The 15,681-nt window shown below is 35.7% G+C and overlaps 1 protein-coding gene across 1 annotated transcript in view; it reads right to left on the bottom strand.

Annotated features, from left to right (window-relative positions):
• Positions 1-2,468: 2,468 nt before the first annotated feature.
• Positions 2,469-15,681, bottom strand: part of LOC145277984 (uncharacterized) — a 148,295-nt gene continuing 135,082 nt past the window's right edge. The window contains exons 4-6 of the mRNA XM_080130125.1: positions 7,249-7,397; positions 2,911-3,028; positions 2,469-2,803 (exon numbers count right to left, since the gene is read on the bottom strand). Of these exons, the coding sequence (XP_079986251.1) occupies positions 2,611-2,803; positions 2,911-3,028; positions 7,249-7,397 (460 nt within the window). The 3' untranslated portion in view covers positions 2,469-2,610. The remainder of the gene's footprint in view (positions 2,804-2,910; positions 3,029-7,248; positions 7,398-15,681) is intronic.

Here is a 15,681-nt window from a genome sequence, read left to right as displayed (position 1 = left end):
GATATCCGGTCTTTGGTGGAATGGGGGCAAAAATGAATGGTCACATGCAATGCTGTCATGACTAAGCCTCTTTCCTTTAATAACTGCAAGAAACCTTTTCAACCACCAATTTTCTACACAAAAGTGTACCATTAGCAATAACTAATGATACATTACATGAAACTAGTTCGTTCAAACTCATCGAAATAACATTTATGGGAAACATGAGTTGGTTGATTGTTTTTGTTTTACGGCATATCAACCCTTTCCACGTTATTTAATGCCGTATCCAAAGATTTTGAAGAAATTTTTTTTTAATAGAATATATTTGTTGTTTTCAAGTCGGTTTCTATTTAACCCATAGTTGGGACCCTAACAGGTACTATCAGTCCGGGTCAGAGTGGACCTGGGAGCAATGGTAATTAAAGGGTGGCTCCACACTTCCCAACGCCCGCAAGCTGGGGCCTCACTACTGGATATAGTTTAAGGTCATATTCAGGATCGGGAACATGAGTTGAAACGGATATAATGCCAAGACTGCTGCAAATAAGGTGGGCTCTCTCTACCGTGCTAGAACGTTACTTAGGCCTGGGAGTATCCTATACCTCTACAAGGACACCATTCGCCCATGTATAGAGCATTGTTACTATATTTTGGCTGGTGCATCTGCTACTAGTCTCTCCCTCTTAGACAGGGTTCAAAAGAGAGTCGCCAACCTATAGGTCCCGCACTATCAGCTAGGCTTCAACCGCTGTCCCATCGACGAAATGTTGCATCCCTCTTCCTGTTTTACAAGTACTTAAATGGTAGATGCTCTGACGAACTACAAGCCCTTGTATCCCCTCGACGTAAATACCCCCCGACAAACCCGACGAGCAGCAAAATCCCACCCCTACACAGTAGAAATCCCTAGATGTAAGAAAGCTTTCTACTCTAATAGTTTCTTCCTTAAATCTGCTAGACTATGAAATTCCCTTCAGAGTTCCTTTGTCCCCGACTGTACTGACATGCAGAAGTGCAAATGTAATGTAAACAGACATCTTGCTGCTCAGCTCCACACATAGTATCCCTGCTAATTATGTTCCAGAGAGTAGTCCCCTACAGTAGATTTGTGCCCTGTTTGGCGTGAAAATGCAATAAAAAAAACTTAAAAAAAAAAAATTATTAATTAGTCGCCAGCTGCATTTACTTTTTTAGCGTGTCATTTTAATGCATGGCTTAAAAATCGGTTTAAAAGTAGAAAGTGTTTGTCAAAGTGTAAGAGGTAGACTTCAAAGCTATGTAAATCAAGACGAAAAACAGTTTGAGCACTTGCGTTGGTAGATAACATTTAATTGTCTTATTGCATATAGTTGTACGAATACGTGATATCTTAATAAATATTTCTCATTTTGTCCACCTACTCTTTGCTCACCCTGTATTTATTAAAATTCCGGTAATATACTCATAAAGTAAAAGTAAAAATGAAAATATAAGATGGGTGTAAAGGTCGGTCCAACTGCTTGATCTTTTAAAATAGAGATTATGAATGCATTCATATATGTATAACTAGTGTATTTTGGCGTCTGGAGAGTAGGTATTTTGGAATATTTTTAAATGATATAACATTTAAAGTTGTCTAAATGTTTAGGAAACAATTGTAACGCATAAGAAAATACACAATATAATGTTCTCATTTTGTATTTTGTTGTCTTGATTTTTGCATATATATATATATATATATATATATATATATATATATATATATATATATATATATATATATATATATAGGAAGTTTAAGAAGTGGTACTCACACTTCGAATGACGACAGGACCTTTATTTATGGACATGGCTTTAAGTACAGAAGACACTTGTCAATGCTTAAATTGATGACTGTTCTTGTCCTGATAACGCGCATCAAAGAATACACAAACGTCACCAAGTCACAAACAGGTCATTACAGTACATTTTTGAGACACACACACACACATATATATATATATATATATATATATATATATATATATATATATATATATATATATAATTTTTCTTTATAATCACTCAATTTCCCGCTAACATCACACAGGTAGTGTATACACACACACACACACACACACATACACAGATATATATATATATATATATATATATATATATATATATATATATATATATATATATATATATATATATATATATATGCACTAACTGTGCAGACCCCAGGAAAGTGCTCGATTATAAAGACACAAAAATCAATAGAAGGGCATAATATTTATTTTAAAATTTTACAGAAGGTCAGAAAAACATCGGTACCATGGGTTTCAAATCCAATACAATGAGAACCAATTTATGGTCGAAATATTAAATTCTCATCATCTTCTATTTATATTTCTTTCCCGGGAATTAATATATATATATATATATATATATATATATATATATATATATATATATATATATATATATATATATATATATATATATATAATGTGTGTATTTGTGTTTGTGTTTGGACATACGCCTGTAATGTTCTCAAATGTCCACTGGCAAAATTAACTCTGAATTCCATTTCTTTGTCATTCATGTTAAACCACCTATATTGCGATCGATATGAAGAAACGCACATTTTTCTCCTTATTCGTAACCTCAAGAATAGTTTAGTCCGTGCAGAAATGAAATGCCGCAAAGCACCGCCGCGACGGACGTCGAATAACTAGGACTGTGATTGCACATAATCGGCATTGTACCCCGGGTGTATTTTTCCATAAGGTCTCCAATGCTTTCGCCACAATTATTTCGCAGCGGCTCGATCAAACAATTTGCTAGGCCGCGATGAAATCTGAAAAGAAAAGCAAAGAATGGTCAATCATAACAATATAGTTTCTTTATAACAGATATCGAAATATACAAATCGATAAATATAGAAAGACAAAGTGAATAAATTACCGACAAAATTTTTCTTTGATATCATTACTTTCTGGAGCAAAGGTGACTATTTGTTGTCGGCTGCACTCGTCAACATGGCGGGTGTTGTCCCGTATACATTCAGCATGATCAGCGTACACTGATAAAGAATTAAGACAATACTCAGATTAAATAAAAACGACAAATGATCAACAAGGTGATTTGTACATAAAGTATATATGTATATTTTCCCCTGACTTAGAATATTTATCTATATAATAAAGTAATCCTGGGTTCCCCCTGCATCTAGAGTTCTAATGCGAAAATAAACGAGCACTTTCTGTTGCATTGTGTCATTGTTCAAAATTACGGCACATCAACTATTCTGGGGGTGTTATAAAAACGAAAACGAACGTACCTTTTACATTTTGCTCTCGTGCTCCTTGGCAATATTACGGAGTGGTTTATGCACCGCATATGCATAGCAACATATGCAAGTCTCATTTCTTTCTGGACAATGATTTTCCACTGTCGAAGTCGTATCATCGTTTCTTATCCTTAGAAGGAGAGTGGGGGCGTCTCTATTTTTGCTATAGTTTTAGCAGTCATTTATTTCTATCTCGTTGCATCCACGAGATGTCTGCTGATTCACATTCTCAGGGAATCAGAGATAGAACTTTACTCTCTCTGACCCCCGAACCCGAATCAGACTCCCCTCTTAACTCGTATTAATATTCCCCCAAAATCGCGTTCCACATCACGCCATATCAATGATTGCTTTGCCTATTCGACCCGTCTCTCTGATTTTACTATGACACATTTTATAAACAAACAACATACCTATGCTAATAACTTAATAAATAATTGCGGCAATTGGCAGACAGTTCGGAATCTATTAGGTTATAAACTAATACCCTCTAATCTAATCATTTCTAATCTAAAAAAAAAGAAACTTCTAATCTAAAAAAAAAAAGAAGAAACTTCTAATCTAAAAAAGAAAAAAAAAGAAAAAGCAATGAGCTCCAATTCCTAATTCTATTTATTGCACTAGCTGCCAGTTTGTCTACGTTGGTCCCATTGTACGACTTAACTAAAAAAATCTTTCACAATCATCACATACAGTATGTTTAGAAATAAAAATGCATTCTGATAAATTCCTATTTACTTGTTTGAATACAAGGACAAAGGTCCCTGTTCTTCAAGACTTAGACGTCACGGGAGAAAGTACGAATGAGGTGTTGCCTTGGATTATAACTATAGATATGCGCTGGAACATTCAACTGGTCTTTTAAGGCTCCTTCCGACAAATGGCTATCATCCGTCCAATGCCTTGTATGAATTATTGGAATTATTAAGGAGTCACTAACGGGGTGCCCTCTGATTTGATGAAAAATAATCGATCACGGGCTTCCCTTTTAGATCTTCATCAACACCAGGAGAGCGTTTTCTTTTGTCTTTTTTTTTGTTTGTTTTTTTCGAATTGTCTAACTGATTTGCTTATCGGGGCCTTGGAGGCAATACGTGTCTGTCAGTTCTCTCTGTCATTCAATACCAGACACGTGTGAGGATTTTCCACTGCAACTGCAGCACAAAACCCGAAGGCTTCCTTTTTTCCCTCAACCCGGCCAAAACTCCACAGGAAACATTCTTCGTTAACAGGACGAATCTTTTAGATAAGTTCCGCAAACGCGACTGTTTTTACAAGAAAACATTCTTTCTTCCTTCGCTTTTCTATCAGTACAAGATTTTGTAACACTTTTCATTTTTGTTTGGGTTCCTTTCCTCTTGTTGACGTCATATCATTTTGTTACCAACAGAATTTTGAAGTTATTTACCCCCCCCCTCCCCACGGTGGGATGATCTGACACAAATGTCGGAAAGTGGGATTAAGAAAATCAGTAACCTAGAAGAAAAGCACTCTGACGCGCAAAAGATGTCTGAGTTGCCTTGTCGTCATTCTGCGGTAGGGGCCCTTTCTGGGATTGGCAATAAACTAACCTCTTCTAAAAATGAGAAGGCAAAGCCCGGGAGGGTTGACCTCCTAGAATTACACAGGACTAGAGACATATCACAGTCAACAGGAAACCATCTCAACAGGGACCTAGACTCTGTTGGATTTCGTGCTGAAGGAAAACTTCCGGTTGATGGCTGAAATCCATGAACTTAACTATAAACTAAATTAAGAATCGCCGGCGTTTTGCAACTTTTGGGCGCGGGATTTTTTTTTTTTTTTTTTTTTTTTTACTATGTGTTACTACTTATCAAGGCCCAAAGGGCACTTGAGGATAATGGTTAAATGAGTGCCAGGTAGACATTGAGACAGCACCGTGATGATTGGTAATAATGGTTATGATTGGACAGAATTTGAGTTCTTTTTGGAACTCGCTCCAGACTAGGCGTGAAGCCACTTGATGTAAGGAGCTAGCAAAAATGAAAGATAATTATTGCAAATACAGAAATGCCTTGTAACTTTTACCCAGAAAAGATCAAGGATATAGGTAGGAGCAAAACAGTCGCCAGAGAGAGAGAGAGAGAGAGAGAGAGAGAGAGAGAGAGAGTTCCACAAGCTTGTAGTTCTTGGAAAGAAGCTACTGGAATAAGAAGCGGTATTATAATCAGCGAATTTATGGAGACCACTAGACCAACGAATCAAACGAGCTGGAACACAAAGGAAGCAGGAAATAGATCAGACAATTCTGAACAACACATGCCATAAGGGTATTTGTAGAAAAGACTGAGGTTAGTAACATCCCATTCATGAGACAGAGGGTACAAAGGAAAAAGACTGAGACTAGCAACGTCAAGTCTGTGTGTGTGTGTGTGTGAGAGAGAGAGAGAGAGAGAGAGAGAGAGAGAGGGGGGTGCAGTAAAGAAGAAATGGGAGGGTGTCAATCAGGTACGTTTTTTGCACTTTATCAAAATCCTCAAATGGGATCGAGATTTACCAGCGCAAATATAACAAGAATTTGTTTACATTTGATTTGAAAACGCCAATTTTGTAGTCTGCTTGGGAACAGCTCCGCGGCATTGTGCACGTATTGATTTGATATTCAAAATGGTATGTGTAAAAAAAAAATGTTGCTTTGAAAATTCAAGCGAAGAAAAACTAAAAAATAAACGCAATAGCACAATACTAATCATGAAACAACAAAACAATACTATTTTAATTAGTTTTAATTATGGAACAAGTCAAAGAATGATAGAGATGAAGACTGATAACTTCTGTTGTTTGGATTATCGAACTAGTTTTCATCTTGGCTGTTATTTTCACAACGTTTCGGCAGATGTAATCTACGAGCTTCTTCAGTGTCTATGTGACACTGATATATTTTTGTTTGTTTACGTTCAAACTACAGAACTTGTCACGTACGAAGTGCCTTCAATAAGTTTCCAACCCTTTTTTGTACAGGCATTTAAAATTGTCAGTATGATATTGCTATACATCTTATGAGATTTAAAATTGTCAGTATGATATTGCTATACATCTTATGAGATGACTGACCAATGTTTATGCTTTCAGGTTCAGGTTACAGCTACAGCAGAAAGTAGAATACACCCTACTAAAGCCTCATTGTTACCGCTGGTGAATTTCAAAAATCAAATTTGGACGTGAGGACATATTAGTAAGAACGATATGCAATAAAATTCTGTTTTAACTTGGAAAAAAAATGCCACAGAAACGTATAGAATGCTTCAAACTGCTTTTGGATCAATTTGCAGGAATCGAGCATCCGTTTTTTAGTGACATAAGAGATTCAAGGAAGGTAGGAAGTCTGTGAGGGATGATGAGAGGAGTAAGGAATTCAGAACACCAGAACTGATTGGCCAAATAAAGAATTTCATGGATAAGGACCGTCGTGTGTCTATAGAAGCAATAAGTGCACAGTTTGATGTCAGTGTGGGAACTGTACATAATTATTCGCGAGGAACTGAAGGTGCGAAAGATTTGTGCAAAATTTGTCCCAATGTGCTCAAATCTTATCACTATTTGACAAAGATTGGCATTATAAAAGTTCCTCACCCTCCCTATAGTCCAAATCTTGCTCCTTGTAACTTTTGGTTATTCCCTAAGCTCAAGGAAAACCTTACAAGCTGTCGTTATGAAACAATCGAGGAGATGAAAGAGGCTGTGACCAAGGTCATCGACACGCTCACATAAGAGGGCTTCCATGGAGCCTTCCAGAAGTTGTTGGAACAGTACAACAAGTGTATTGCAGTCGGAGGAGATTACTTCGAAGGGCACTAGAGTTTCATGTGTGTACTACCAATAAAAGTGCGTCTTGTCGAACTCGGGAATCTTGTTGAATTCGCTGCTATTAACACTAATACAAACAACAAAATTTAATCTGAACCTGACCATAGACTTGAAAGTTTTCTCACCATCAATATTTCGGCAGAAGTTTTCGTAAGTTCTTTTCATTAGTTCTGGATCGGCGAACTTCCGAAGGATGCTTTCATTGGGGTTGACTCCTCGACAAAGACGAAACAGTGATTCAATACAGCGAACGGGACGCTTGATATCACCCGTGCTGCAACAAGAAATAGGCTTAGATGGGAACAATTGCAACAGATACATTATTTAAAAAAAAACAAAAAAAAAAACAGATTTATAAGTGGCTGCCTGGGTGGAAAGTTTGTATACAAGTTTTGTTCACATTACATTTAAATTTCTGAATATTGAAACAGCCGATAAAATAGAGAGCAGGGAAAGATTCTCTAAGGCAAGCAGTCTGAGAAAAAAAAATCTATTAGATTAAAAAAAACAAAAACATATTCCTGTATTTGGGGACCTCTACAATGAAGAGGGTGTGTGAATTTTGCTGCCAGTAGAGTCGGTCGTCGGGGATGTTTACGTGAAGAGGGTACACATGCAGTATTGCAGTACACTCATTGGGGGAACATTCTGTTAGGTTATAAACTCTTTTTTTAATTCTTTTCCAAAGGAAGAGGTAAACGGTTGGAATGACAACTTATTTTAAAGCGTTTATTTACCATGAAACAGATGTATTTTTAAATCTTTTGAGTTAGAACGAAAAAAAATGGTAATATTGTTATAGCCATTTCGACTTTCAATAATCGCTTACATACTAGTAGAGCTTTACATTTTCGCACAATTAGTGACATTTATTGGGTTGGTGTGTGTTAGTATTTTGTTTACTTTTCGATTTTTGAGTTATTATTAGGGGTTTAATTGACTATAAAAAAAACACCGTTTTTTTGTTTTGTTTTTTTACACCATTGACTTTAGTTTTGTTTCAAAGTAAATAAACGCTTTAAAATAAGTTAAAACACAAAAGTTGATCCATGTATGCAGAAGAGTGACTTATCTGACCTTATCTTTTCTTATAGTTATTTGTTGTATATTAATTATTTTCACACCTTTTTTTTTTATTCTGTTGACTATTATATAAAAAAAATCCCGAAAATAACGACTGATTAGGATAGCCCTCCACGCGTAGTGGCGATGGTTCTGTTGCTGCTGCTGCTGCTGCTGCTGCTTTTAATAATAATAATAATAATAATAATAATAATAATTAGAAGAAGAAGAAGAAGAAGAAGAAGAAGAAGAAGAAGAAGAAGAAGAAGAAGAAGAAGAATAGACACGATCAAGTGGAAAGGCAGTACACTGGAAATTATGCAGGCGACTACATCTTGAACACCGAGACAAATGGTAAAAGCACAAACCGGCAGCAGTACTTGAAAATTAAAATCACAAAATCCTGCGGGATATGGGCGTACAAAAAGATATACCCAATCAAGCAAGAAGGCCGGATGTTATAATAGTTAACAAGAAGGAAAAGTCCTGCCAGGTTGTAAATTTCACCACAGAGTGAATATCAAAGAAACGGAAAAGCAGAGCAAATACGCTGAATTGGTTAGAGAGCTGAAAGGAATATGGAAGATGAAAAAAGTCTAGATAACACTAATAATAGTAGGAGCACTAGGAACAATACCGAAAAACTTTGAAAAAAGGATGAGATAGATTGGAATCAGAGGAACGGCTGAGAACATACAACGGATAACAATAATGATAACGACAGAAATAGTAAGGAAACCCCGTGAATACGGAGACTAATACACATGAGCTACAAGAGCAAGCCGGACATATAGAAACTGCTACAGATGTAAAACACAAAGAAACATCACATGGAATCATGAAAACTGAAACTGTATAATTGTAAGTTAATTCTCCCCAAAAATGTCGGTATCAACAGGTACCTAATGGTCGAGAAAGGTCAAGGAGGATGGAAAGACTGAGGAGAGAAAGCACTAACAAGATCTCCACTGAGACCAAATTTTACAAAAACAGACATACGGAAGATGAAGAAAATCATCATAATATCAATAATTGTAGAAGCACTAGTGTTGCCGTTACATATAAACAAAGGAATAAATAAATAATAAAAATTCGGGTCGGCATTTTTTTCTTTTTAACAAAAGTATTTATTACCGTTAATTTCCCGCCTCGAAGCCCTTTACAAGTCTCTCGCCATCATCCATCTCGCCCGGTGTACACTTTTCTTCTTTCTTCCGACCGCATGCCGGCCACAGCCGGCCCATTCTCGTTCTCGACTTTAAACGTCCATTTTCTTCGACGTCGACTTTGTTTCTCCCCGACCACGGGGTGTATTTTTCGCCCTTTCCCCCCTTTTTCTTCTTGCACACACTTCCTGATTTGCACATGCACGTTTTTCAACTACTGCTGCTGCTAATCTCTTCGTAAGCAATCCGTTCTTCGCTGCTGCTGATATTTTCATACGCACTCATAGGCACTATGTTACACTTGGAACAGTCCCAAAAACTTGCAGAAAAAATTAGTAGAAAGTGAATCAAGGGGGAGATTAAGCCTATACAACAAGCCGTATTGCTGAAAACAGCTAAATCACAAGGAAAACTCTCAAATGCGGAAACCAATCTATATGAGCTGCAAATGTTAATTATCCAGACGGAAACTGCAACATAAGTAAAACAAAAAGATAAATGAACTCCATGTGAACCAAGAAAACTGAAACCGCAAAATTGCGAATTAACTAGGGAGGAGCAACAAAAGCGTAGTGTCGGCATAGACTGGCATCACACCAAATAGTCATGAAGTGTAAAGAAGGATAGAAAACCACAGAGAGAAAGCACTAACCACACCTCCACTAGATGAGTCCAAATAAGACTGGAACCTTGAGGAGGTAGGTTGCCACCAAATTTCCAATAAAGACCGATGGTCATTGCCAGTGAGAAGTCAATGGCAAGCGGCTGTTGCAATAATGCAACTTCCTTTGAAAATATCACCGAAAGAGATGGAAAGTACTTGAAATTATGGGAGATTTGTTGTCACTAAGACTTCAGAGAACACCACTGGATGTTATCAGTGAGTAATATCAGATGATGACCTGTGTGAGAATTCCCAGTGAGATAATAATAATAATAATAATAATAATAATAATAATAATAATAATAATAATAACTAGCAGGACCCGTGGAAATTCCACGGTAGTTAAAATCTTGTAAAACACATCAATAAGAAATTCCTTATTGTTATATTAAAAAAATGAACGTATGGAAGCAAGTAGAACAAACAAAGAACTGTAGTTAAAACTTTTATTGATGGCCAATGCGATCGTAACTGATGCTGTTGATATTGTCAGGAAGTGCTGGTGATGATTGAGGCGGTGACAGGGACGTTGATCAGCTGCTTGGAGTGAGAATAGTGGTCAGTCAGCAGGTTCTGGGGAGTCAGACTGTGAATTTAAAAAAAACTGTGTGACATTGTTGACATCGATTTTGTGAAAGTTCTGATGACCCCAAGTTGTTTAATATTTCAGGACATCTTGGATTACATGTATAGGTAAGGAATAGGTTTGGCTTTCCATATTTACAGAAAACTGCCATTGCATCTTGATACAGTTGTTGAAGATTCCTAGGACTTCCTGTAAATGGAGATGGTAGAATAACTGGTACACCAGAATCGCCATCTTCATTCCTTGCTAAATGATCCATTAAGCCAGAATATTGAGCAGTTCTTGGTTGACTTGGATAACTTTTAAGGAAGTTAAATAAGCAACCGTCAACTTTTACATATGCAATAGACTTTTCTATTTATTTTAAATTTTATTCAATGAAGATTTGGAAATTCACAAATATTTTTTAAGTCGGATTAGTGATATAGATTTCAATTAATGCATCACAACTTCCTGATAATATAAATAGAACACTTTGAATTTTCTGTACAAAAGTTTTTTCCATAAAAACATTGTAATCTGTTATAATATTCAGACTCTTGTGTATTACATGCATAGAAAATGAAGTGTTTCTGTAAATCTTACGAAATACAGTTAAATTTTGATTTTTCGATAATCAAAATGATGTGAGGTAGGTTAAACAAACTGTACACTACTTTTTCATCAAATTATGAATTTTAAATATAAGGAAAGCAATTAAAAAAATTTTTTTCCAAAATCATATTTACATCCAAGTTAATTTTTAGATTCCATAGCTGTTCCTGATTGTTTTCATAACACTTCACGGTAAACAATATTCTTAGTATATGTTACACCACGCTTTCTGCCCTGATTATCATCCCTATGCAGTTGCATTACCTTAAATTTCACACTGTGCTTAGATCGAGCTCTTGAACATGCCACATACAGCTGACCATGAGAAAATACAGGTTGTTGAAGATATATACCAACCTTATCCAAAGTTTGGCCTTGTGCTTTATTGATGATCAGTGAATATGCTAATCGTATTGCAAACTGTATCTGATGAAATGCAAACGGAACATTTGTATCACTTGGCTTTAACTTAATTCTTGGAATGATAACTGTGGAACCTCTATTAGATCCATTAATTAAAATAGCAATGATGCTGTTTTGATGGCATTCTTTTATTTTCATCCTAGTTCTATTACAAAGTCCTTGATTTATGGATAAATTTCGCAGTCGCATTACTATTGCCCCTATTTTCACATTAAGTCGGTGAGGTAACATTCCAGATGGAGTTAATGAATTTATGAACTCGATAGGATAATTTTGAAGTTCAGCATCATCATCGGAGATGTAATCTGCACTTAAATATGTATTTATGCCTCCGGGAAGATTATTTAGAATTTCTACATTTACTGTTAAACATTCTGTATTTTTTAGAGTCATGATGATTCAATTTTCCATTTCTTGAGGGCTGCAATCAAATATTTCTGAGATTAGAGAACCATTACATACCGAATAGTCAGGAACATCTATGGCATCTACAGGAACGTCATTAAGACTGCTCGTTAGTGTACCATTACCAAGATGAAGGAGCCATCTAGAAAACTCCTGTTCATTTATGTTAGTTCTGACGTTTTGTGTTAGTTGTAATTGACTGAAATGATGCCACAATGGGCATCTTTTAAGACAGGTGTCTATAATAGATGTAGGTGATCCATGTGGCACTACTGGCAAAATTTGCCTGAAGTCACATCCAAGTATGAGAAATTTTCCACCAAATATTTTATCGTTACCCATTATATCTTGTAAACATCTATCTATAGCAAGCAGTGCATGATTAGGTATCATAGAGGCTTCGTCTATGATGAATACCTTTACCTTTCTCAAAAAAGAAGCATGCTCTGATACAGGAGAAACGTTACAGACACCGGTTTCTGTCAGAGGTACAGGTAGTTTGAATATACTGTGGAGTGTTTTCCCTGAAGTTAGTAGCATTGCAGCAATGCCGCAGTGGCGGTTACAGTACTGCTGGAGGTGAAGTAATCATATAACATGTTGAATAAAAAGGTTTTTCCTGATCCGGCTGGGGCATCTAAATAGAAGCAATTGTTGTGTGGGGCTTCTTTTTCAGTTGCCATGACAGCCTTGATTATAGTATTAAAGACCTCTAATTGTTCATTGTTTAACAATTCAACATTAGGCCCGTTTGTATTTCGAGTCATATTATCTATTGGAGGATCACCTGTTGGTTCAGGTAAACCCATTGCCTGGCAAGAAGAACCATGCTCATTAAATATTGCTTTTATCAAATGAATAACTTGGGGTATATGTATATACACTGGCCCCCGCCCTTTGCGGCCCGGGCGACAAGATCAAAGTGTAGTATCTGTTCCGGCAGATACTGCAAGCTATGACTAGCTAGGACTAGCTATGACTAGCAAAGACCAGATGTGGGGGCAACCCCACATGCCTGACCATTAACCAGCTCCCATTTCCCACCTCTCGGGAGCTGGTCCCCTTTTTCCCTTCCCCCTCCCTTCACTCCTCACATTAAAAATCGGCCTTGTGCCTAATTTGCTCGGTGGGGGAGCAAATAAATACCATCTGTTCCGGCAGATGCTGCACTTAAGATAATTTGTACCAGTCAATGGAGGGGAAACCCTCTATACTGGGACAATTATTATTTTTGGTAACCAGAGTGCCCCCTTTTTGCCTACTTTTAGGGGAGCTGGTTTTTACCTCACATTAAAAACGGCCTTGTGCCTAATTTGCTCAGTGGGGGAGCAAATAAATACCATCTGTTCCGACAGATACTGCAAGCAAAGACCATATGTGGGGATAACCCCACATATCTACCTTGGTCAATGTAGGAGCAACTCTTCATACCAACAGTTCCTATCCAACTCCCATTTCCCACCCATCGGGAGCTGGTCCCCATTTCCCTCCCCCCTCCCTCTCTCTCTCTCCACATTAAAAAACGGCCTTGTGCCTTATTTGCTCAGTGGGGAAGCAAATAAATACAAACTGGGGGATATGTATAATATATCCACCAATCCACTACACTTTACCGTAAAATTCGGCTAAAACAATTGTTGACGAATTACCTCCTTTGAATCGATATCGTCTGCTTGTGACAATTGAAGCAAAAACCTTATTAGGTATTAAATGCTAAAACATTTTAATACAGCTGGCTAATTGGCTATAAAGTAAGTTATTCCGATCTTTGATCTAACAGTTTAATTTAAAAAAAAGATCTTAACATTTTCTTGTATCTTTTTTTTATATTAAGAAAAATGTAAGCATCATGCTGAAATAATAAAAATGCCATTCTTAATAAGGGGAGAGGGTTTGACTATTCTAAATTTTCACCTAAATAACTATTTAATGAAAAAAATGTTTAAAATGTTCTTGTATCTTTTTTATAATTTTTGTTAAATAAGAAAAATCAATAAACTTTGATAACACTATTGTAAGAATCATGCTGAAAGCCATTCTTAATATGGGGAGGGGGTTAACTATTCTGAAACTTTACCTAACAATGTAAAAAAAATAAGGGAAAATATATGTATGAACAATAAATATTTCTTCAGTTAAATAAATTATACTGTAAATCTTTAAATAAGGAATAAATATTTATTTAAACCGTAATTATTGAAACAGTATTTTACTGCATAAAAAAAACGGTTATGGGGAGAAGGGTTAACTATTTTGAACCTTCACCTAAATAGCGATTTAATGAAAAAAAAAATTCAATGGTCTTGTATCTTTTTTTTGTATAATTTGTTTTAAAATAATAATAATAAAAAAACTTTGATACCGCTATTGTAAGAATCATGCTGAAAGCCATTCTTAATATGGGGAGGGGGTTAACTATTCTGAAACTTCACCTAACAATGTAATAAAAATAATGGAAAAAATATATGTATGAACAATAAATATTTCTTCAGTTAAATAAAATATACTGAAAATCTTTAAATAGGAAATAAATATTTCTTTAAATAGATTAAATTGTAAGTAATGAAACTAAGTGTTTTATTTCATATTAAAAAAAATTGTCGTGTCCATTTTTTATAGTATTTAAATATGTATGCTCTGTCGGTGGGCATTAGAAGATGATGAATGCCTGTAAAAGAAGCAAATAAAACAGACAAAACATAAATAATAACTATGTAAACGACGTGAAGATGTATAAATGTTACAAAATTACTCGATTCGGCATTAAATAACACGAAAAAAGATTGATCTGCCGTAAAACAAAAGCAAAACAGAACAAGACGTAAAATATGTTTTGACTATGTTACTCAGTGTATTTGCGAATGGTGACTTTGGTTATTTATTTAATAAAGTCATTCTTGACTTTTGTAAAATTTATTTCGAAACATATTTTTTGTTGTGTAAATAAAAAAAACATAAAGTGGCACAGTAAACAAAAAAAAAACGAACTCGTAAAGTTAAACGTTCCTACAATAATAAACAGAAGGCATCGTTAAATAATAAAGAGTGAACAATAAAGGGAGATAATTCACATTAATTAATGTTTGCGATGATGATGACGCGTTTCATTAATTAATGTTTGCGATGATGATGACGTGACACCGTACGTACAAGCAAATTAATATATAGATAATAATAATAAAGCAATCTTTGCGTTGTGCGTGTGTGCGTGTGTGCGTGTATGCGTTACCATAAACTGATGCCACATCAAACAATTGAGGAGGGTCAAGGACGATGGAAAGACTGAGAAGTGAAAGCACTAGCCAGACCTCCGTTGGCTGAGTGAAAATAGGACTGACACCTTGGGGAGACTGCTTGCCATCCAAATTTAAACGAAGACCAATGGTCGCTACGAATGAGAAAACAATGGTAAGCGGTTGTTGCGATAACGCAAATTTATCTACAAAGGTTATCGAAAGAGGTGGAGATTATTGGAAATCTAGGAAGACTTGTTGTCATTCAGACTCTAGCGAACATCACAAGTTGTTTTCAAAGATAAATCTTTGATGATAGCCTGTGTGACTACTCCTAGTGAGTAAATAATAATAATAATAATAATAATAATAATAATAATAATAATAATAATAATAATAATAATAATTATTATTATTATTATTAT

The sequence above is a fragment of the Euprymna scolopes genome, chromosome 6 (assembly GCF_053919585.1).
Source record: "Euprymna scolopes isolate OS-2025 chromosome 6, ASM5391958v1, whole genome shotgun sequence".
Taxonomy (NCBI): Eukaryota; Metazoa; Mollusca; class Cephalopoda; order Sepiida; family Sepiolidae; genus Euprymna; species Euprymna scolopes.
The sequence above is the reverse complement of the archived record's forward strand: the minus strand, read 5'-3'. Positions and strand labels throughout refer to the sequence as shown.